The 23,987-nt window shown below is 42.9% G+C and overlaps 3 protein-coding genes across 4 annotated transcripts; 1 reads left to right on the top strand and 2 right to left on the bottom strand.

The window, feature by feature from the left end:
• Positions 1-9,387: 9,387 nt before the first annotated feature.
• On the bottom strand, positions 9,388-12,565 carry LOC130211160 (histone H3.3A). Of its 2 annotated transcripts, none has more exons than XM_056441821.1 (4): positions 12,324-12,565; positions 11,316-11,469; positions 10,945-11,098; positions 9,388-10,826 (listed from the first exon to the last, which is right to left on the bottom strand). In XM_056441821.1, the coding sequence occupies exons 2-4, from the start codon at positions 11,441-11,443 to the stop codon at positions 10,698-10,700; spliced, it is 411 nt and encodes a 136-aa protein (XP_056297796.1). In that variant the 5' UTR covers positions 11,444-11,469; positions 12,324-12,565; the 3' UTR covers positions 9,388-10,697. The 2 variants fall into 2 exon arrangements, with proteins under 2 accessions (XP_056297796.1, XP_056297795.1); XM_056441820.1 differs by having other exon boundaries at positions 11,316-11,459; positions 12,324-12,562.
• Positions 12,566-13,260: 695 nt separating this feature from the next.
• On the bottom strand, positions 13,261-16,142 carry LOC130211161 (histone H3.3A). Its single transcript, XM_056441822.1, has 4 exons — positions 16,027-16,142; positions 14,924-15,067; positions 14,297-14,450; positions 13,261-14,180 (listed from the first exon to the last, which is right to left on the bottom strand). Exons 2-4 carry the CDS (start codon positions 15,049-15,051, stop codon positions 14,052-14,054), a joined length of 411 nt encoding a protein of 136 aa, XP_056297797.1. The 5' UTR covers positions 15,052-15,067; positions 16,027-16,142; the 3' UTR covers positions 13,261-14,051.
• A 572-nt stretch (positions 16,143-16,714) lies between these two features.
• nop53 (NOP53 ribosome biogenesis factor) lies at positions 16,715-21,481 on the top strand. The gene is made up of 12 exons (XM_056441819.1): positions 16,715-16,935; positions 17,366-17,439; positions 17,544-17,646; positions 18,081-18,283; positions 18,771-18,826; positions 18,959-19,054; positions 19,155-19,256; positions 19,350-19,505; positions 19,724-19,899; positions 20,659-20,725; positions 21,056-21,132; positions 21,260-21,481. Exons 1-12 carry the CDS (start codon positions 16,730-16,732, stop codon positions 21,318-21,320), a joined length of 1,377 nt encoding a protein of 458 aa, XP_056297794.1. The 5' UTR covers positions 16,715-16,729; the 3' UTR covers positions 21,321-21,481.
• Positions 21,482-23,987: the final 2,506 nt, after the last annotated feature.

Raw genomic sequence — 23,987 nt, 5'->3', positions numbered from 1 at the left:
TTCTTAATCGATTCCTAATCCCAACGCCGTCATGTATGCACGCGCCAACCACACGTCCAAACACACACACACACACACACACAAAGACACACACACAAACACACACACGTACGGATACATTCACAATCATCAAAGCACATGAATACTGACTCGATCAAACACGCCTACAGACAAGAGAAGACAAAGATTCATTTGTTTCAGTTTATTTGTTTCACTAAACTTATAACGACTGTTCTATCCAACACTTGTGTTAGCTTTGATACACTTAGTATTGTTTTATTCTATTGTTAATATCGATGGCCAAAGAGCAAAACCTCCAAACTGAAAAAATTCACTTTTTTGAGAAAAAGAAAGGTGTGTTTTTTCTTGCAGAATGCTATTTGTTAAGGATACCAGAAACATAAAGTAAATACTAAAAAAGATAAATACCCAAAGTGCAGAGGTTTCCCCCACTTCATTTTGCAGATGTGGTTTATGTTCTTGATCCATTGTATTTTCTTATTCTTCTGTTGTCATCTTTGCTCAATCTGTGGAATATCCTTCGGTGTTAATAAAGTTCCATCTCATCTTCTTCACACCCTCGTCATGGGGGTGACAACGCAAACCGTGCCGGGAGGTCGAAAAGAGAATCAGAAGAAAGCGCCCGTTTTTATTTCCAGTGTGCATCAAGTTCATTTATAGTCCATATACATTATAAATTGCCTCGTGTGATGTCACTTGAGTCAGTGTTGGTTGGGGCTGAAGTTCTCAGATTTTGGAGGTGTGGTGTTGAACCGGACATCCGAGGCCAGTTGCTCATTTCAGTTCGAGACTCGAGGTTACGTTAGCCGCTAAACTAGCGTAGCACGCCTGAACACGAGAACAAGAACTGTGGATTTGCATTGTGGGATATAAAAGACGACACCTCTTGTTCTGCTGCGTGGATTTTGATAATAACTGTCCATAGTGAGTCCGACAACGTTATCAAATATTTAAACAAAAATGAATTATGTGCAGCTCATCAAATATACAGAAAAACTATTGAATATTCTCATGGGAGAGTCCAAACTTTCCGAAAATACCCAAACTTTCCAAAAAATACAAAAAGTGAGGGTGGGGAAACTTAACTTCAAGAAATATTTGGAACAATTGACACAGAATATCCAGAAATAATATCCAGTTTGTGATATCATTATACATATATAATAATAATAATAATAATAATGGCTATATCAATCATTCCACAATAAAATAATTGGTTTTATTGCGTGTGTTTTTTTTTACTGCACCATCTTTTACAGTGTATTGTATTTTGCTCTCTTAACTGTTGACCTGTTTTGGCTCCTGTTATTACCAAATAGTTTTGATTGACTCCTGTAGTGCACTTTGTGACAGTTTATCTGTGATAAATGCAAAATAAATAAACCTTATACTTACTTACTTTAACGTTGTCTCAACACTAAACATAGTAAAAGCCATTTAAACGTGTCCTGATACCTCCGGGGCTTTTTCCAAAGGACGTGCAAACTGATCATATAAATAAAAGATGTGATTAAATAAGATTGTCGGTGCCGTAAAGCGGCTAAATCACACGGCGCCGCAGAGTAAGTAGGTGAGAGAGATCTGCAGCTCGTAGTGTAACAGGATCAGTATTACAGAATGAATGGATCAACCGGCCACTGACAACCTCAGCGTTCACTTCTGCTCGAGGGCTTTAGGGCAGATTACATTTTAACGCCTAGTTAACGTCACGAATAGTAAAAGTCAGACTTTCATACCCCAGATTAATGATGGGCCTACGTTGCTAAAACCGCCGTCCGGATTATGGGGGCAGTTTGGTGTTGGGATAATAAAAACGTGAAGGCGATACGAGCATCGAGGAGCTGCACTCGTCACCTTTGAGCATGCTCTGGGCGGGGGGGGGGGGGGGGGGGGGGGCGAATGCCTTGCTCAAGGGCACCGATGTGACATCAGGTGCTGAAGGAAGAGCGGGCGGTGTGGACTTCGCCCTGTCAAACTGATTCATTTGTATTTTTTCACACAATTTTATTCTCCTCCTGTGCCTCCTTTCACGCCACCTTCCCTCACCGGCACCATTCCTTCGTGCCCACTTGCCCCCTTGCCCCCCCCCCCCCCCTCCTCCACTCCATCTCTCTCCTCGCAGTTTGTTATTCTTGCTGATCTAATTTAGAGAATGTCCCGAATCCTCTTAGCGTCCTGCTCCCTCAGCGCAACGCTAAGTGAATTAGACGGGATTACCGTGTCCCTCTTCCTCCTTCTCGCCCTCCTCTTCCTCCTCTTCTTCTTCTTCTTCTCCGTCCCCGTCATCCTCGCTTCTCTCTCCACTCGCATGTCCATCGTTCTCTGGACAGTTCTCTTTTCATCGGCAGGATTAAAGCCTTCTCTCCCTCTTCGGATGACAAATTGGCTCCAATGTCCCCCCCCCCCCCCTACCCGGTGACAGATGCTCTCGCAGGCCCAGTGCATCATGGGACATAAAGTATCATTAATTAAACTCTGACCTCTTGTAAATAGAAATAGAAGGAGCCTGGCGCAGATGAAGTCCACCGAACATCAGCGTTTACAGGGGGATGAGATTGTAAGTTCCTCTTCGTCCCGATAAACAATAACAAAAAACGGCAAAGATCTTCTCCGCCAACGAGAGGCGCGCTTCCTCGTTCGGATCTCGGGCCCCAGAGTGAAGCGGTTTAATTTGCCGTCTCTGCCAATACCGGGTCAATCAGAACCGGGTCAATCAGAACCGGGTCAGTGTAGCATCCCGACTGTTCAACAGGACACGATTTCGTGGTACTGCCACACGTTGCACAAGAATACTGAAAAATAGGTTGAACTCTATTTGTTATCAGATTTCTATTAAATAAATTGATCACACGATCCCATCTGAAGGAGAGGAGGCAGAGAGCTGTGGGAGGTGAGGGGAATGAAGAAGTTTCGAGATAGAGACGCGATAGAAAAGAGATATATATATAATAATTCTGAAGGGGTTTATAAGACTGTAATTGTCGATTATCGATTAATTACTGGATGGTTTACCTCAAAAAAGCACAAATTGAAACTCTTTAAATCAGGTCACAAGCCGTGGAGATGTGAGGGTGAGACTTTTCATACTTTTAGGAACAACTCGCTGCCATTTTAACAAATTCATTGCGTATTCTCTTTATTCTGACGTTGTCTTTCTGCGCTACATTACAAAATAGCGTTGCGACTGAAGGAAGAGTTGAAAAATATATGAATAAAGGGGAAGGTTTGTCGGTTTTCTAACTTAAACCCAGTGAAAAAACATGAATGTGCATTAAAAGTCACATTTCTTCTGAACAACAGCACAACATGTGTGGAGAATGAGAACCAGTCCACGCTTCATTCAAATTGTATATAGTATATGCATATATACGTTATCGTGACTTCATGTTTATTCCGCGTGGCATAATAAAGCCTCCGTGCTATAATAACAGGAAGAGGAAGGACTGCAGTGAGTTCCTGCTGAGCTCCTGACCTCTGACCCCATCACTCCACCACTTTAATGCCCAAGTTCATCTTCTGCAGAATGATTTTATGGATGTTTTATTCTCCACTTTACGTCTCACTTCAAGAACTTTGCATTGTTCAATCCCCCTTTTAGTGTAAACCCCCTGCACATCTTCACCCCCCCCCCCCCACACCCTCCCATCCCTCTTTTCTTCTCTTCCTCTCTTCATATGGGCCATCTGAACCCACGACCCTCCCCTCTTCCTCCTCCTCCTCCTCTCGCATCCACTCCCTCACTTTCAGTAATTCCGGCGTTGCCTCTCTCGCTCGCCCTAATCCAGCTCTGACCTCAATCCCGTGATGTAACGGATCATGTGATGTGGAGAGAGAGGGGAAGGGAGAGAGAGAGAGAGAGAGAGGGGGGAAGAACAGGGGACGTAAAGTCTAATCCCCGATGCTGGAGCCCTCGACCAATCACAAGCTGATGGGGTAGGGAGGTCACGGGGTGCCTCCATTAAGTTGCAAAATATTAGTCAGACACACACACACACACAGACACACACACACGCACATACCAGCACACACTTCTGGAAACAACAAGTCAACATGTTTGTTCCATCTTGTTTGTGTGCGTAGTGCCAACAACAAAACGCACAACCCGGCAGCCTCACACTCACATGCGTATTAATTGTGTGTGATTCGATGATACACACGCGTGTCTGTATCTGTTGTTGTAGAAAAGCACTTTAATATATGGATGCGTAGCAACACCACAGGCGTCAACGCCAAAGTGTGTTACACGTCTCGCATCATTTACAAATCTTATCTTATGGATTTACATAACGGTGAAACACAGAGGCCATATGGCTGATGGTCTAAATATATTGACACTTTATTTATATTTATATATATATATACAATGATATGAATGCACATTTCAATGTTCTTTTCCATAATAAATACAAAAACAATCAATACAAAAACAAATTGAGTATGAATTCATGTGAAATGTGTTCTTTTTCGACTCGTATTGCAGGATATTTATTCAATTCTTTCAACAGTTACTGTATTTATTCTGACTTCTTGTATTCTGACTTTTGGGACTTTCTTTCACCGAGAAATGTTTTTATTTATTAATATTTTTATGAATCAACTTGTTTTTCAGTTTCATGGCCTTGGTCCAGTACATCTGGCCCAGTACATCTGGCCCAGTCCAAATGCAGCTTACACAAGATCAATGGGATATAGAGCATGATACTGAGATAGATACCGTTGTTGAGTCTAGTCTATTCCAGTCTAGTCTATGCTAGTCTAGTCTATATTTTAGTTGAGTGGAGTTATTGATTGGGGGTTTCGAGTCTAGCCTATTCTAGTCCAGTCAAGTCTAGTTAGTGGAGTTGTTGAGTCTAGTCTAGTCCATTCCAGTCTATTCCAGTCCAGTCCACTCTAGTCTAGTCAAGTTTAGTTGAGTCCAGTCTAGTATAGTTGAGTCCAGTCTAGTTTAGTTGAGTCCAGTCTAGTATAGTTGAGTCCAGTCTAGTATAGTTGAGTCTAGTCTAGTTTAGTTGAGTCCAGTCTAGTTTAGTTGAGTCCAGTCTAGTATAGTTGAGTCCAGTCTAGTTTAGTTGAGTCCAGTCTAGTTTAGTTGAGTCCAGTCTAGTATAGTTGAGTCTAGTCTAGTTTAGTTGAGTCCAGTCTAGTTTAGTTGATTCCAGTCTAGTATAGTTGAGTCTAGTCTAGTTTAGTTGAGCCCAGTCTAGTTTAGTTGAGTCCAGTCTAGTTTAGTTGAGTCCAGTCTAGTATAGTTGAGTCCAGTCTAGTTTAGTTGAGTCCAGTCTAGTATAGTTGAGTCCAGTCTTGTATAGTTGAGTCTAGTCTAGTTTAGTTGAGTCCAGTCTAGTTTAGTTGAGTCCAGTCTAGTTTAGTTGGGTCCAGTCTAGTATAGTTGGATCCAGTCTAGTTTAGTTGAGTCCAGTCTAGTATAGTTGAGTCCAGTCTAGTTTAGTTGAGTCCAGTCTAGTATAGTTGAGTCCAGTCTAGGATAGTTGAGTCTAGTCTAGTTTAGTTGAGTCCAGTCTAGTTTAGTTGAGTCCAGTCTAGTTTAGTTGGATCCAGTCTAGTTTAGTTGAGTCCAGTCTAGTTTAGTTGGGTGTGGTTGGCTGCGGTCCATTGGGTCACCTGTGTCTGTTTGGACCCGGCTGTGTTGCTCGGCGACTAGCAGGTTGCGCTCATGACTAAACATGCTTAATCTCCGGGAGCGATGCCCAGCGAGTCCCCCCCCCCCTCCCCCACGCTCATCATGTCTCTTTGTGCACCGCTAGTACACAACATTAATCTCATCTAGTCTGAACCCCCTGCCCTCGCCCCTCCCAACATGGCCGCCGCCACCATGCCCAACCCATCTACTGCCAGACACCCCACCTGCTGGGGCTGCTGGTGATTGGCCGGTGTGTCGCCATTTTCATTCATCCTTGTTTTTATTCATCCTTGTTTGCAAGCTAACGGGGAAGTTAGCGTCGCACCGGTTCCCTCGGCAAAAAACCGATGGGATTTTTTCACTGGCTTTTGGATTATTGCCGAAAATAAGCTGCGTGGTAAACACGAGTTTATGATTCAGAGGTGTTTCGGTTCAGCCGGATCATTTTCTCAAATAAACATCACTGATTTTTTACGTGAACGCAAATCGGCGGAAATGTAAAATAAAACTAATTTTAGTCTGTGAACGAAAAACAAGACTGTAGACGTGGACACAAACACACACACACACACACACACACACACACACACACACACACACACACACACACACACACACACACACATTCTATACTATTCTAAACACACCTCTACACATCATTAGACACAGACCAGCCTCAACACTCATAAAGAAGATTGATATTCATGAAGAGTAAGCTAACACGTAGTTTAGCTGTTAATTATCGCTTTATGCCTTTGGACACGGCTCTTACGTTGGTTTTGGGGGATTATTAATAAAAACAAATTGTTAAAATATATTTTTAAGCTTGCGTTACAGAGATCAATACGAATGTAAATGTATTTATTTGTGATAAAATACAGGCATCTCACCAAAAACCCATCAAAAGAACCAATAGGTGCAAAAATGCTGACTTTTGGGTTTTCATTCCTGCAGCCCGTCACGATAAACATAACGATGTTTTCCATTTGGACGACACTGGTTCGTTCCAAAGATACTTTAACAACAACATGTTGGATCTTTAATAACAATAAGAACCATTTAACTAATTAGAGTTTGGGCTTTCTCAAGGTCTCTTTTCCTTCTTTTTTAAAGTCTTTACATACTTTTTTAGGAGATACTGCCTGAAAAACGTCCTCCCCTGATTCCCAATTACCCAACTGAGCTCTGAATGTAAAGGAGGCGAAGTCGCTCTCACACCTCCAGGTTTCTCTCTCAAACGGGCCTCAAGGTGCCTCCATCGATCGCCGCTCCGACTTCCCTCGTATGCCTTGTTGTCTCGCTCCGCCATGAGAACCTCAACACCTCACCGGGCTGTGTGTTAACGGTGACCCCCCCCCCCCCCGGAGAGGCCTACTGTACATCTGTCCCTTGTCCTTCTTCCCCTTCTGTCCCTCTCTACTCTGTGTATATAAGCCCCCCCCTTCCTAAAGACACACACACACACACACTGTGCCAGTTGTGTCCTAATCAGGGGCTGACCCCCCACCTTCCCCCAACACACACACACACACACACACACATCTCTCTCCTCCTCAACATCCATCCACCTCCCCCCCCCCCCTGTACCAATCCCAGCACTGTGTTAATCTGGTGCTGGTCTGACGGTCAGCACTTTGAGCGGCAGACAGACAGATTGGCTTTAATCCCCTGAGTGCCACAGATGGAGCGCCACTACGCAGACCTTGTGGAAGGCGAACGCACACAGTTGTGGACACACACACACACACACACACTCAAACACGCAGAGACAAACAATTAGGAACAACATAATGATGCACGTTCTCTCTTTCCATGTGAGAACATGTATACGGTCCCTCACACGCTCAGGACATCATGCTGCTGCTGGTTCACGTCGTCATGGTTACACTTGATGCTCCTCAAACTACGATGTACACATAGAAAGAAAATAGACGATATAAAAGTTCAGCCCTACGGCCCTGATAACATGATGTAGAGACCACAGGCCCGTTCTCTCCCCCTCTCGCTCATTTAGAGCTCAACAAAATGAATATTCAATGGAAAAAACAAATGAAATCATCATAATTCATTATTAGGAAGTCTTTTTAGAGCAATAACAGCCTGGCACTCCTAGTGCTGAAACAAAAATGGGTTCTTTGACTTTTAAATTGTATTTTTTTATAATTGAATCAAATACATGATGGTGTGGTTAACTATTTGACCGTTTGAGTGATTTTTTTGCGTAGAATGGGGGAAAAGTACGTTTATAAATACAAATATGAAGAGATTCGATTGAATGAATTATTACATGCTTGGCTTGTCGTCGGTTTACAACGTATTCACAGCATGTACACATTCTCAGATTATGAAACACCTTTTGGAATTATACCAGCTGGACATACAGAATACCTCAACGTGGACTTTGTGCCGAGCAGTAAAATAAAATGTATAAATAAAACGACCAGCTTCAAACAGAACGCGCCTCACACTGTCCCAAATAAGACCTGATCAACGGGCTGGGATTGGGTTATATTATTGAACTATTGGGTTATATTATTGAACTATTGAGTTATATTATTAAACAATATGGAGGAAATGGTGGACCTGTCCAACCTAAATGCTGTCAATCAGAAGCGACACAAGACTGAACTGTGATTCCCGAAACTGGGGAGAGAGCTGACCCTCAACCTGATGTAGTGATTGACAGTGTTTGTGTGTGTGTGTGTGTGTGTGTGTGTGTGTGTGTGTGTGTGTGTGTGCCCACAACACTGGTGCCTGTGGTGTCCATTCAAAACAACAGGATTAACTGCTGGTGTTTGATTAGATGTTTGTTTGTGTGTTTTTATTGTAATGAGTATAGCCAAGGCCACGATGACAAGGGTGTGTGTGTGTGTGTGTGTGTTTTTGTGTGTGTGCGTGTGTGTTTCATTGTAATGAATATGACGGAGGGCATCGCTTCATCCTTTTTAATCAAGGAAGTAGAACGATGAAATGAAACACTGATGAGGGGAACGCTGTCGAGCCAGAAAAGGATATACATTGTTATGCTGGAGTCTCACGTCTGTGTGTGTGTGTGTGTGTGTGTGTGAGAGAGAGAGAGAGAGAGAGAGAGAGAAATATTCCAGATAAAACATAGAAAATTGTGTAAAGAAGTCAATCCTAACTAGAATTGTATCATCAGACAAAATGTGTTAAGACTGTAATTCCTCTCAGTTTTTTAGTTAAATTGTATGAATCACAGTATAATAACGAAGATGTGGAAAATACAATCATTTGTTTATGTTTAAGAAGATCCATGGCTTCCTGAGCACGAAGGAGGTGACGTCACCAACACAAACGTGCTCTATTGCCATCTAGTGGTCAACGTGCCTTGAAGGCGGTGTTAATCAGTAACTTATTGATCCAGGATCATAGGTCATATTATATAATGATAACCGAAAGGCAATCCTTTCTATTTTCTCAATCTGATAAAGGTTGTGTAGGTTTATATCATTTTATTTACAACCTCAAATATTATAATATATCCTCCTGTCGGTGCTTTCTCTCCTAAAACAGGAGATACTTTTAGGTTTTAGTGCTAATTTTGCATAAATTTACACAGCACTTGAGCTTATTGTCGGGAACGATAACGTGTGTATCGCCATGCGCCGTGGGACGTGACTGTACTTGGTTCTTAGTCGTTAGTCTCATGATAATAGGACATTATATTTATTATTATTAGGTAAAAAATGTGATATTCGTACAAGTGTGTGTAACATCCATTTATTACCACCTTATATGACAAATCTGGAAATTACAAACATTGTTTAATTGAAACATCATCCTCAACATTTCAAAAAAGAAAATCAAATTGAGCAAAAGAAAAAAAATTAAATTAAAAGGGTGACAGGACGACCTGAGAAACGGTATACAGACGATCGACTGATTCCGGAGGAAAACAATAGAAGCAAAGGGGGGGACGTATACAGAAAACACCAGTATTATTTGCCATGCGACACTGATTTACATTACATGTTCACATTTTAATCAGTTTGTTTAAAAAAATAATAGTAATTGTCACACTTTAGAGAGCTTTTGGTTTTGAAGAACATAAAAAAATACCTAGATGAACCTTTGTTAGAAAAAGGTTAATTATTTTTAAAAATGAGCCAGTGCTACAAAAGTATCTGACACTATACCCGAGCTCTCGAGATTAGGCTTTAAATAATTCGACATAAACAATTTGAACCCCACAAAAAAGAACAGATGAAGTTAAACTCTTCAGTCGGTTAGGAAAAGAGCATCTACAAGAGGATCGAACTGTGGTGCCAGAACAAGTCAGTAGCTTTTAGTCAGTAGGAAAGGAATCGGTTCAAATGGGGTGTTTTAATCTGATTCATCCCCCCGTCTCCACATCATCTACACATAGTTTGAAGTGAAGGAAAAGAAAAAGAAAAACATGACGGCAATGATCGATATCGTGAATCAGAACTCGAAAGATGCCGATGCATCGTGTACAACATGCTGTGGTGATCAGAACCAACGCTCACGCAGACGAAGACGCCGCCCAGAAACGAGACCAACGCCGTCGCTTCTGAGACGCGGCTGGCGGCGAGCAGGAGGAGAGGACCTCGGGAAGTTCTTCTAGCACCCTGCTGCAGAAAAAGAGAGACAAAAGTCCCCCAGCAGACACATACCCATCCTCTCCTCCCGGCTGTCCCTCCCACATTTGCATGGTTCCGGTCCATGTTTTTTCCCTTCTCCTCTCCAGACGTCGTCCTCTCCCCCACAGAGTCGGATCAGACGGAGCAAACCGGGAGACGTGTGCTTGAGGAGATCTCGTCACCAAAGAGTCGGCACATGCACAAAAAGAGAGTACCCTAGGAGTCTGCTACAGAGAGCACTAAGAAAGACACAACTATACACTTTATTCATAATATAATCAGTTTTCCTCTACACACTACTACCACAGGGTGGGGGTGGGGGAGGGGGGAGGTAAGAGGCAGTGGGACGGAGAGACAGACTGGTGAAGGATAGGGAGGAAGAGGTGAAAAGGAGAAACAGGAGGAGGGAGCGTTTAAGCGCGCTCGCCGCGGATACGACGGGCCAGCTGGATGTCTTTGGGCATGATGGTGACGCGCTTGGCGTGGATGGCGCACAAGTTGGTGTCCTCAAACAGACCCACCAGGTAGGCCTCACTGGCCTCCTGCAGAGGGGGAAACAGAACGCACACGTGGTCAGTGGGGTAGAAACGATCAATGACGAACGTGATTATATTCAAGTAAGGAATCATTGAGTCGTGGAGAGTTGGTTGCCGTGCTGACCTGCAGAGCCCCGATGGCGGCGCTCTGGAAACGCAGATCGGTCTTGAAGTCCTGGGCGATTTCTCTCACCAGGCGCTGGAAGGGCAGCTTGCGGATCAGCAGCTCGGTGGACTTCTGATAACGACGGATCTCACGCAGAGCCACGGTACCGGGCCTTAAAAATATAACAAGAAAAATTGTAATCATGTGGGAAAACAGAAGTTGGTTGTAGAATATATTTGTTTCCATACAAACCACATTTAGCTTTAACTATACAAAGCAGGACAGATGAGTGAGCTTACAGTTCAGGGTTTGGTCATTTTTATGTATTTTTGTTTTCTAGAAACAGGTTTATATGATTTTCTCCCAACAATTGTGAGGTACGGTCTCACCTGTAGCGATGGGGCTTCTTGACGCCGCCAGTGGACGGGGCGCTCTTGCGAGCAGCCTTTGTGGCCAGCTGCTTACGGGGGGCTTTGCCTCCAGTGGACTTACGGGCGGTCTGCTTGGTACGAGCCATTGCTGCTGAAGATCACCTGGAGAAGATTCACAAGAGGGGGATGAACTGCGTTGTTTTATTATGCACATTCCGTCACAGAGAGTTCTCTTTTCCATCTCCTTTAGATTTATTGTACTTTCTTTACTCTGTATACTCGGAAAGAAATACAAATATGTGAACATTGTTTAATGTTTTTGGTTTGATAATCAATTTGAGCGTTATGCTATACAGTTTTTAAACGGGCAACTTGAATTAAGTTAACTTTTTTTGGGAAGTAAACATACAGGACAATCCGTATCGCGCTCGGCCCGACAAACGTCACTCAAGGACGAACGACGATGCCATTGGCCGGGAGACCAACACGTAGCTCAAGAAATACAACGTTTGAGCCAATCAGAGTCGAGAAACGTCAAAGTGGGCGGGATTTACAGCCACCTTCCACTGTTGCTAGGTCCGCCCACCCAGCTCTGATGATGGCGGCGGTTTGATGCGCAAACGGGATAAAGACCCGGGTAGAAGAGCGCAGGAGTAGCGCACAAACAACTTCAATTTTACAAATAACCGCAGTACCAGCGTATCGGGAAATAAGAGAACGACACAGAAGACATTTCAAGGAACTAATAGAGGCCGATAGGAAAGCCGAGCGGTCCCTAACGGCTGCGTAGCATCGAGCTGAACAGGCGCATAATTTGAAACTGAACTCCCCCCTCATGCCAACGGCTGCAGAGAAAGACCGCGTTTCACCGTCGATCCGACCGCCGTGTTTGTTTGTTTTCTCCCCGACGCACACACGACAAAAATATACTTTTTACAGTTAAACGCGTCTGTAAACGGAAGAAAAATACAACTTTAAATGTTAAAGTCTGTTACCGAGCCCCGTGACGTATTTAGGGTGGCTTACCTTGGGGGGGAAAGTGAGTAGAAGTCGTGAGGAAACGTTTCGCTTGTCTCTATTTTCTTCTTCGTATCCACAATGGGAAGCAGCGTCCAGCGGGAAAATGGCCGCCGCGGCAATCATCTGTCCCACAATGCAACAGCGTTCACAACAATAATATCTGCGGTCACTTTGAGCTGTTTTTGATAGATTCTCGTTGTAATTTCGTTTTATTAACATTAAGCGAACCAGTCGGATGTTGTATGTATGTATTAATATAAACAGACGGTCTGCTGTTTTTCTTCTTTTTGGTGTTTAGTCTTTTTCTACTTTCAGGAGTTTGAGCGTTCAGGTTCAAACCGAAAGTTTGACATTTGGTTTTAAAGTTAGTCTTAATTATTTACAGTTCGTTAAAAGTTTTTCCAAAGCGTTGTATTGTTTAACATTCAAAGCCTTATTAGAAGTTCATTTATTTTCTCTTCTTTAAGAAATAAAGAAAACAAATAAGCAATGTTTTTGAAGATTCTTCTTTTTGTGAATTTGTTTCTATAACTTTTAATGTTTTTTTGTGATTTGTTATCTACAGAAAAAGTTGAGTTTTTTTAGATTTAATTTACAGTATAATCTGCATAATATTAAAAGTATGACCTGGATAAAAAAATATTTCTTTGTATATATTGCACTTTCTATATTTAATATTCCTTTACTTGTATGGATAAATGCTGCTGTAGTGAAACAATGTCCCCTTGCAGGATTAATAAAGTAACTATCTATAAAATAGCTTTTGTTGTTGTTGAAAAGGCAATATTTGTTGTTGGAATGATGCATTATAAATATAACTATTCTTTTTGATAACCTGCTTGCTTGAGTAAATTATCAAAGTAGGTGCCGGTATGTTTTTTATTCATAATTTTTTCAGCGCAACTATTAACATTTTAAATGTAAATCATTTCACTCATACGACTTATGTAACCACAAGAATCTGTTTATTATGTTTGTTTGTGAATTTTGAGTACAAATATTTTTGCTTTTAAAAATGACTGAAAACATAAATCCAAAACACAGTAGAAAAAAATAAAATAATAGGTCATCATATCAACCTGAGAGAGGAACAAAAAGTCAAAACATTACCTGGACATAATTACAGGGCTGAAAATCAAAAATATGATCACCATAGGTCTGCTACATATACGCCGCTGATTCTGCCAAAAATGCAGTGTCATCATAGCACAATGACGTTTTTTTAATTGACAAGCAGAATCTAACTTGTATTTTCATACATTTAACACTAACAGTAGAAATACACCATTATTGTAAAAAAAAAAGAAGAGATGATAAGTCACTACTTTACAACGAATCTATATTTAAAATCTAAATCAAAAGACCCATTATATATCAATGTAAATGTCCATCTAAAGATGAAAATGTCTGAACCTGAATGCAGTTTCCTATGTTCATCTTAAATTACACACTATTCTCACCTTATGCATCTTATGGAGACATCAAGTGCACCTGTGAGCGAAAAGTGACTGTAACTGATTCAAAAGGTCAAACATACACAAAGATATCTCTAAGCTACTAGTAGCACCAAAGGAGACATGATCACACATTTTACGGTTATTACAATCATACGATATATATATATATATATATATAGGACCTCAAACCAAACTACTAAGTATAGAGGGAGGATAGGGGTGTAAAGAGTGGCGACGGGGACGACGAAGGACGAGCGTGTGACATCAGAAGACGGTTTTAAGCGCGCTCGCCGCGGATACGACGGGCCAGCTGGATGTCTTTGGGCATGATGGTGACGCGCTTGGCGTGGATGGCGCACAAGTTGGTGTCCTCAAACAGACCCACCAGGTAGGCCTCGCTGGCCTCCTGCAGAGGGGGAAACAGAACGCACACGTGGTCAGTGGGGGAGAAACGATCGATGACGAACGAGATTATATTCAAGTAAGGAATCTGAGTCGTGGAGAGTTGGTTGCCGTGCTGACCTGCAGAGCCCCAATGGCGGCGCTCTGGAAACGCAGATCGGTCTTGAAGTCCTGGGCGATTTCTCTCACCAGGCGCTGGAAGGGCAGCTTGCGGATCAGCAGCTCGGTGGACTTCTGATAACGACGGATCTCACGCAGAGCCACGGTACCGGGCCTGGAGAGGGAATGGCCCAAAAAAATGTAAATACAGTTCACATTTTGAGACGGGAGCAGCTCAATCGACCCGCTTTTTTTGCACACGACACATGTTTTCCTTCTGGGATTAAAAATATTACTCTTCCACTATTTTCATCTTCACCTTGTCTGAGTCTGAGAGAAACCACAGGATAGAATATCAGCTCCACTTGGATGTTTTTTCCACATAACAGGCTAAATACACAATAAACAATAAATATGGTCTACACTGTTTCGTGATGAAGTTTGTTTGTCGAGTAAAAGGCCGTAAATAAAAGTATGAGCTTAAGTGCGTCCCACAAGGCTTCTTCGGGGCTGCAGGGAAACTACCGAGTCCACCTGTCAGGTGAGTGAGTTATATATCCACATATACGACAGAGTGGAATAAAGGTGTAGCGTCCTTTGTGTTGTTAATCTCTCCATCACAAACAGAATAACTACATGACCTCTCACCTATAACGATGGGGCTTCTTGACGCCGCCAGTGGACGGGGCGCTTTTGCGAGCAGCCTTTGTGGCCAGCTGCTTACGGGGGGCTTTGCCTCCAGTGGATTTACGGGCGGTCTGCTTGGTACGGGCCATTGCTGCTGAAGATCACCTGGAGACATGACAGAAGTGGGCTTAGGTCGTGGGGTAATGATGCAGCTTTAAGCGGGCACGAGTGAATCAGAACAGCTCAAGGGTTCAAGGTGGGAAGGAGAAAAATGTACTTTTTAAGTTTTAGTTTTATTAATATAAAACTTTGTGTAAAAATGGCAAACGCCATTATTCAATTAGAGTGGGCTACAAAAAAAAGCATAGATCAGGAGGCTTGTTTTTTTCCCCTTCAAATTATACCCAAGTAAGCTTATGTAATGACTGTCCAAGGACAGGGACGACGTCGAATCACAGCGGAGCTCTTTATCCCGTTAACCAATCACACGCTGTAAACAAGCCAGAGAGGCGGGATGCTGCAACTCGTTCGGCCAATCACAGCATGATGATGGCCTACTAAACCCCGCCCCTTGCGCAACCACCGCGGGTTTGCTTGTTTCTTGACAGCGCGCTCCCCGGTGGCGCGCGAGCCTTGATTTTTTATTCAGAATGAGCTATTTCGAAGGAAAAGCAGGCGACCCCGCCCGCGCTGGCTGCCCGCTGTACGGAAACGAGCGCGACCGAAAGATGATGGCTGGCTACTGCCGAGAAGAATGCAAACGGGAAGGAAGAAAAAAATCGCTGTGGCAAACGAAGAGGGTGATGATAAAAACGACGGAAGAGTGTAAAAACCACGCAGTAAAAGTGGAATATACTTTTTGTAGACGACACTAGACATGTCAGGGGATCCATTGATGAACAATATTTTGTCAGATGACCCCTCAGTTTAGGCGCATTTCCGAGTCAAATTCGTCCAGATCACAAGTGCTTTTTAGGTCCCCGACTCCCTGAGCAGGCAGATAATAGCTCGCGCTGCTCTGCGTTTTTATTTTTCGCCAAAAATAAACGAAAGAACACGTCCATCCGACAACCGACGCGACATTAAATGATAGATCGGAGTTTTATTGAAAGGCAGATACTTACCTTTGGAAACTTAGTGACAGATTGCGGCTCAAAAAAGGAGAACGTGTTCTTGAGTCTCTTAAGCGTTCTCGCTATAAAACGAAGGGACGAAAAAAAAGGAAAAAGAACATAGGAGAGCAACAGGAGACACGTTTCCCATGATGCACTTGGGACAAACATATAACATACATGCAGCAACATGATAAACAATTGCATGGTGACACTCAGACTGTCGTGTTTTTTAAAGTTTTTTTTACTTATTGACTTCTCTTTTGATTTAGGTTATTAAAATATATTTTTTATTTTTGTTGAATTATTTTTTTTCTGGAAAGAAAAAAACAACATAGCCCAATTAGTGTCCGAGGGACAATACAGAGTGAGGGATATTCGGTGTTTCAGACTTTTAATACTATATCGAGAATTTGTATTATATACATTATATAATGAATATAGACAATCATAATTGTAAACTAATACTCTTCGTTCTGAGTATCACGCAATACGTGGTTAATACTTAGTTGTAAATAAAAATAGGATCATGACCTTATTAATTATGACATAATGAAGAAAATGAACAACAAGTTTAACTAAAACTTTTATTTACATGGACAGTTTATGCAGCAGTTGCGCTGTCAGTCCTGCGGGCGGCGCTGTGTGCATCCCTGCGGCGCGTACAAGCACAAAAGAAGAAGAACCGTGTTTCTCTTCCACGAGTCCTTCCAACATGGCGCCGAACAGGAGGTTGAAACGCGTGGTGGCTTCACAGCCTGGTTTCCTAAAATTAAAGTCCTCTCAAGGCGTCGCGGGTTCGGCTGTTCACCGGAAAAAACGTCTGAACAAGAACAAGAAGAAGAGCTGGAACAAATACAGCGACATTAACGACGTAGATGAGTTTTTACAGGACATCAGACACCAGGAGAGGACCACGGGGTGAGCCGTTAGCTCGCAGTTAGCTAACTAGATATATTGTGACTAAAGGGGTGATACCTGAACACTGCACGTGAAACTTCAAAAAATAAACGTCCTTATTTTAAGTGCTATCATGATGTAACTGACATTTTGTGGATGTTTTCTGTCTTTGGCTCGTTATACGGCGTGGTCACCCCCAACATACGGGTCTTTAACACGTTGCCTGTAGTTTAACAGCCATTGTTTTTACGACTTGTACCAAAAAGTGTATTTATTGTCGCAAAGTTCTAGTGCTGAAGCTGTGTCCTAAATAGTCTTGCGTCAGTTATGTTTTACATGAATTACTCAAATAGGGAAATTCTTGTTGGGAGTAAAACAACAATTACTTTGACATGAAAACAATTTGTTTTTTGTCAAATTCTATAATTTGATTTTTAAAAATGTATTTCAGTGGTCTGCTTTCTGAGAAGTCAGATGAGAGTTTATTCTTTTTGGATGTACGACCAAAGACACCGCAACTGGCAGGTAAATATACATTTACACAAAATAAATAAATCACCGTGTTGGTTCATGTTGCTGTAAACTAGTCTGATACTCATTATTTTGGAAACTGTATTTCCCTTTTGAAGCGGTGGAACCCGTCGAGGAGAAAACGGGGAGAAGGAAAACGGCTCGTCCTCTGAGGATAGATCTGATCCTGCAGCTCGACTCTAAAGTTCCGCCACCTAAAGAGTAAATATGCAAGCCGTCTGTGTTTTATGTTTCTTTATTTTTCAAAGAACCCGAGCACAATGTCCTCCTAGGAGGATATTTTGCATGTTTTATTTGTTTATTTTGTAAGCTGCAGTGACACTGACCTGTGGTGTGTTGCCCAGGTTCATCTGTGGTTTTCATTTTGTTGATGGATAGAATTTTTTAATCCTTTCATCTGTTTTTATGTTTATTCCCTGTCCCGTGATGATCTCATCCTTGCGCTCCCAGTATTTCCTTCATGGGAATGTGAAGTCAACACAAAGGAGCTCAGGAGACTGTTGTGTAAACTGTGTCCTGGGATCTGAGGATATAAACCATCCTAAAGTCGGCAGCGTCGAGGCGTTGTTTCACGTCTCCTCTCCACCGTGTTATCGGTGTCATAATCTCTCGCGTCTTCTGCCTCCCTCTTCTAGTGTGCTGGCCTACCAGCGACCGAATGCCAAGAAACTCCGTCGTATCGCCCAGAAGGCCGAGAAACTGACGGCAAAAGGCGTGGTGACGCGGAGGCAGAAACGGCTGCTGGTCAGACCGAAGCTCGATGACACGGCCAAGAAGGCCGAGCTAGAGCCCAACAACAACCCAGAAAGAGATTACTACGACATATGGAGACAAGAGTGTGAGTTGTGTGCGTGTTCTATGTGTGTGCGTGTGTTCTATGTGTGTGTCCAGTGATGATCACATCCTTGCGCTATGAGTATTTCCATCATGGGAATGGGAAGACAAACATGGAGCTCTGGTGACCGTTGTGTAAACAGTCATCTGGGATCTGAGGATGCACACTAAGATGTAAAGAGTTGAAAATTCAAATGTGAAAACGTGAATCATAAATTATCAATATTATAAAACAATAATTGTATTCATAAGAACATATTGCCTCGTGCACATTTATGAGCATCTCTTTCAAGCGGGAGTTGGAGGCTGATGGATCTTCTGAATTGGTGGGTGCTTGCCTATTTTGGGAGATGAGATGGAGAAATGTGTTACCAAAGTTTCTCTTATCATTCTTTTTAATTGCAGCTACATGCATTTGAAGTGACTTGATGATCTGTCTTTAGTTCAGTTAAATGTTCATATTTCAAACTATTTTCTCTTTATACTTGTAGCCACAAGTACAGCTGACCCCTGGTTCCTCGAGCAGACGGGAAAGATGCGTGTCAAGGTGAGAGCGCTTTCCCCCCCCCCTGAGTTAAAAAGAAAACTCCCGTCAACACCAACTTATTTTTGATGCATGTTTTTTAATTAATTTTGTTTTATTTTGAGTAACATGGCTGCATCCCTGTTTTGTCCAAAGCGCCCAGACAGGTTGAATGAGAAGCCGTCCGTCCTTCCTGCGGTGGAGGTGATCTCCGCAGGAGGATCCTACAACCCAGACTTCTTCTCCCATCAGGTGAGTCGCAACTCTACAGTGGTCCAATGAGTTTTTTAAATGATCAAAAGATTGTTTTATCTTGTTGTAATAACTCTCCTCCCTCGCTCCGTGAACACAGGCCTTGCTGCAGGTGGCCCACGATGTGGAGGTCAAGAAACAAAAGGAGGCAGACAAACTAGAAAAACGACTGGCGGTCAAGAAGGAAAACTTCGCAACAGAGGTGCAGAAGACTCTTCTCGCTCGTCCATCATCGGTTCCTATGTGGAATTTCAGATCTTTGATTTGATCTAACGTTTATTTGGTTGTGCTGCAGGAGACAATCATGATGGAGCAGGTGGAAGGCCTCGTGGAAGAGGAGGATGAAGACAACGCTAATGAGGAAGAGGAGGATGTGTCAGTTGGTGGCATAGTGGTGGCAGTAAAGAAGACCGAGAGACAGAGGAGGAAGAAGAGGGCGGAGATACTCAAGGTGCAGCAACAATTCACACTTTTTTTTAAAGACTTTAACTTGTAACTGTCTGAGACCAGAGGGGGAGGGGGGGGGGGGTCAAAGTTCCAGATGCATCGTTAAAAGCAAGAAGTTAAAAGTATGCGAGTTTGAAAGTAATCCAAAGTTGCCATATCGTTGTTGCTCCTCACGCCATCGAGAAGTCCGCCTCAGCTTTTTTCTCCCCCTTTCCATCGCAGGCGCAACGCCGACAAGCCCAGAGAATAAAGTCTGACAATCAGCAGCAGCTCTTCCAGCTGCGCTCCATCAAGACCTCCATCAAGCAGCAGGAGGAGGACACCAAGATCAAACAGATACAGCGCAAGCGCAACCAGGAGGCCCAGAAAGCCCAACCCAGACGTCTCGGCAAACTCAAGTACACACCGCTCACCCCCTTGCTCCGTGTGTTAAATGAGCACTTTTGGATTTAAGTGTTGTGCTTGCATGAAGTTGAGCAACTCGCAAGAGACGGATTATTAGACAAATAGTCAAAATCCATCGCGCCCAGTCTGATCCTGACGTATGTTTCTACGAGGGCAGCGTACTTTAAAACATTCCCTGCCTCCTAAATGCCACTTTTCTTTCAGATGCCAAGTTGCATGGCTTTTACACGCAACCTTAAAAAAAGTGATGACAGTGATTTCACATTAATAAGCCCTCTGATCTTCACCTGTCGCATCTTTTTTTGATAACACGAAGCCTCACTAGTAATGCGTATGATCAGTTATTTCTTTGAGCTCTTGAACACTAAATAACCTAAATGTAGACATCGGAAGCCAAAAAATGCAGGTTGACGAGCTTAAGTTCCCCGTCAGTCGGTCTAACTTGCGTTTTTTACTCGTTTATAGAAAGTCAAACTGGCCTTTTGTGCTATGTGGAATTATTTTCTCTTCGTGCCACATGAACCCAACAGCTGTGATCTCCTTAAACGCCACTAGAGGGCATCGTATGCGGCTGAATTTACTGCGTGGTTTGATTACTCTGATCTGAAACCTGAAAATAATCAAAGTATTGTTTTCTCCCTGATTTTTAAATGTCAAAAGTTTAGTCTCCAAAATGATGCAATTTTGTGGGCGAAAATCTGTCTTGTGTTCCCTGTGGAACCGGTTGTCACGGTGCGGTTCTTCATCTGCAGGTTCGAGCCTCAGGACATGGAGGTTCAGTTGAGTGACGAGCTGGCTGGCTCCCTGCGACAACTCAAGGTACTTCACTCGTTTGTTTATCCACGGTGACCTCTGACCTCTGCCCGCGAGGACCCGCTGGTCTTTAGCTGTAATGAGTTTTTGGTCATTTTATTTTTATCTTCAGCACCCCGTATTGTCTTATTCTATAAGCCTTTATCCTCGTCTGTAATACTGCAGCGACCCAATTTTCCCCACATGGGTCATTCAAATTTCATGTGGGAAATGACCATCTCCCGCCATTATGTCCCAGACTAATACTTTCAGCCTTTGTGTCTTTATTGAGATTTTATAATTGGGCTCCGGGTGTCAAAATGTCTCACGTGGATTTTGTCGTCCCTCGTACCGCAGCCAGAGGGCAGCGTCCTCAAGGACCGCTTCAAGAGTCTGCAGAAGAGGAACATGATCGAACCCAGAGACCGAGCCAAGTAAGGACCGCTGCCTCCCGCCGCTTACATAACGCCTCCTCCCAGGCCCCGCCGTGACTTACAGATTCATCCGGAGCGTATTGGTTTGTTTATTTAAACTGCTCCCACCCCTCCTTCCACCACTTAGGTTCAAGAGGAGGCTCAAGGTGAAGTACCAGGAGAAGAGGGCTTTCAGAGCCATCACTTGAGGCCGAGCCGCAGACAAGAGGAGCCCAACGCGAGAAGCTGGGGAGCATTTTAAGGACACAAGCGCATCCTAATGGACCCGTGTATATACAACTCGATGACAAATGTAACTGCTATCTCTTAATATGTTGAAGCGATGACATAAACTGAAATGCAAATTGTGTATTTCCTGTTTCGGTGCATATTTGAAATTTTTCTGATTTCATTGTCTGTTATGTAATATAAACTCTTATCAGGAAAAAGGGGCCGAGTGTCACTGTGTCCACGCGTACATGAGTAAAGAACCGCAGCTTCACAGCGGGTCAGACGCATGAAATGTTACCTCAGGTTTAAGATCGCTGCAACTTGCAGTTAAATGTATTCGTCTCGACAAATAGAAATCCCATTTTCGACTGAGGGATGTACAGTCTGTTCAATTTACTGCGTCCTTGAACCGTCGCTTCAGGAAAAGGAAAAACCCTTTAATTGGATTTACAAGAGAGCAACAGGATGGAACAAGTACAATAAATGTGGACAGGTTAAATGAAAATACTCCACCAGCTAGTATTAAAATATTAATACTTGTAATGGCATCAGTGGATTAAATTGACTAATGTGCACAAACATGTTACGATTAAAATATATATATTTCTTGGTTAATCGGCGTAATGTTTCATAAAATAATTTTCTTACGTTACTTCCTGTGTTCAAGTGCCGTGACACTGCTTTAGTTGTCATGGAAACGTATCGGCCAGTAATTCTAAAGAGAAAATGCTCATTTAACACGAGATTACTAAACCAAAGCTTCTTATCGGTTAATCAGCATGAAAATGTAAATATTTTACCTGCTGAAGCCCCGCCCACTTAGCACCCTCAATGGGTTGGTGCCCCCACCTTTTCCCTAACACACTGGTGACCCCTGGACCACACACGTTTCAGCAGCTTATCAATGTTGTCATGACGACTTCCTGGGAGTGAATTAACCCGGGCCTCTTCAAGCCTCGGTGTGTCCCGAAGGAGCCGCCATCACATAACCTTATAACGCATATCGCTGAGGTTATGAAATATTAAACTATTGTATTTATACTGATATAACATGCTCACAATGAGAATGCAAACACTTCTATTTATCAATTCTTTCGCTCCTTATTATACTAACGTGTTCCTTCGTCCAACTAAAGCTTCAGGGACTATGGTTTAGTTTTCACATAGTTGGTCCTAAATCTGGTATAAATATATCTGGAGCTGATCATGGCCCCAAATGAAAAAAAAAAATTCATAATTCATCCCAAGAGGAACGACGACTCATCAAAAAGTTGCTCAGACGTTTTCACGACTTCCTCCCGAGTTCTCGTGGTTCATCCTTGGGGACCAGGAACGACTCGTGGGAAAACTAAATGGCAATTGATCCGATAAGTAACATCTGGATTGAGGCGGCGGGCTGAACATTCAGGAATAATACAGATTATTTGCCTTTTATAGCTGAATTATTCTCTCCATTCGAGGATAAAGTGGTTAAAGGAATATTTTAGTGTTGCATTGCAGAAGGTTTTTTCTTTGTGCCACCAGATTTTCTTCGCATGGGGTGGGACGGATTACACGTGTGTGTGTGTGTGTGTGTGTGTGTGTGTGTGTGGTCACTCCTTACCTCCTTAAAGAATAGATGACTCCTCCGTCAAGACGAAGGCCCCACACAGAGTTGCTGCCGCTGAGTCAGTATTGTCATGTGATCTCACGATTGTTTGACACACAACATCCAATAATAACGATAATTATGTATTTTTAATAACTGCAGCCAATACGTATACAGTCTTATTGTGTAAATGTCCAATGTGTATTCTCCTTTTAGCGTATTGTGGTGGAAAAAGTATACATTATGGCGAATTTAAGACAGTTATTAAATATTTTGCTGGTTCCAGCTTCTTAATTAAGTGCATGCTGATTTTCACATTTGGTTCATTTTGATCCCAAATACCTAAATTCCCTAAAATTTGCCACGAATAAAAAAGTTTAAGATCCTTCAGCTTTGAATTTGAATTCGGACTCCCAAATATATCTGAATCAGACGTGATCGGTCTGTAATAAGATGTCCTCGAGAGGAAATGCCCAACACCAACTCCAAAAGACCCACTTTCACGATTACTCCGTGTGTGTGTATGTGTGTGTTTGTGTGTGTGTGTGTGTGTGTGTGTGTGTGTGTGTGTGAAAGAGAGATGGAAATGGAATTAGTGACAGTCATCAAGATTTAGAGTAATTTGCTTGAGTTGGATGCTCTCTCTCTCACAAACACACACACACACACACACAGCCTCTGCATGCCCTGGCTTTAATGTCTCTGTGTGTGTGTGTGTGTGTGTGTGTGTGTGTGTGTGTGTGTGTGTGTAAACAGATGATATAAAAACATAGATGGGAGACAGAAATCATGAGCAGTGGAATACAGTGTGTGTGTGTGTGTGTGTGTGTGTGTGTGCAGCAGCAGTAAGAGATGAAGAGGAGGAGGAGGGTGAGGGGGGGTATAAACAGTGATGGAGAGGGAGTAAGAGGGGGGAAGGAGGGAGGGAGGGAGGGAGGTGGAGCAGCGAGATGATTCCTCTAATCCTTAGACACACGCTCGGCCTGGCTGCCTCTCTGCATAGCTCAAAGAGAGAGAGAGAGAGAGACGGAGGCAGGTGGAGGGCGAGACACGGAGA

The sequence above is a fragment of the Pseudoliparis swirei genome, chromosome 20, assembly GCF_029220125.1.
Source record: "Pseudoliparis swirei isolate HS2019 ecotype Mariana Trench chromosome 20, NWPU_hadal_v1, whole genome shotgun sequence".
Lineage (NCBI taxonomy): Eukaryota > Metazoa > Chordata > Actinopteri > Perciformes > Liparidae > Pseudoliparis > Pseudoliparis swirei.
The sequence above is the reverse complement of the archived record's forward strand: the minus strand, read 5'-3'. Positions and strand labels throughout refer to the sequence as shown.

Coding starts and splice junctions, on each gene's coding strand:
- LOC130211160 (XM_056441821.1), bottom strand. CDS start 11,443: ATGGCTCGTACCAAGCAGACCGCCCGTAAGTCCACTGGAGGCAAAGCC. Junction 11,099..11,315: donor AAGAAGCCCCATCGCTACAG/GTGAGACCGTAC, acceptor TATATTTTTAAG/GCCCGGTACCGTGGCTCTGC. Junction 10,827..10,944: donor CCGCCATCGGGGCTCTGCAG/GTCAGCACGGCA, acceptor CCCCCTCTGCAG/GAGGCCAGTGAGGCCTACCT.
- LOC130211161 (XM_056441822.1), bottom strand. CDS start 15,051: ATGGCCCGTACCAAGCAGACCGCCCGTAAATCCACTGGAGGCAAAGCC. Junction 14,451..14,923: donor AAGAAGCCCCATCGTTATAG/GTGAGAGGTCAT, acceptor TTCCCTCTCCAG/GCCCGGTACCGTGGCTCTGC. Junction 14,181..14,296: donor CCGCCATTGGGGCTCTGCAG/GTCAGCACGGCA, acceptor CCCCCTCTGCAG/GAGGCCAGCGAGGCCTACCT.
- nop53 (XM_056441819.1), top strand. CDS start 16,730: ATGGCGCCGAACAGGAGGTTGAAACGCGTGGTGGCTTCACAGCCTGGT. Junction 19,257..19,349: donor AGGAAAACTTCGCAACAGAG/GTGCAGAAGACT, acceptor GTTGTGCTGCAG/GAGACAATCATGATGGAGCA. Junction 20,726..21,055: donor GCTCCCTGCGACAACTCAAG/GTACTTCACTCG, acceptor CTCGTACCGCAG/CCAGAGGGCAGCGTCCTCAA.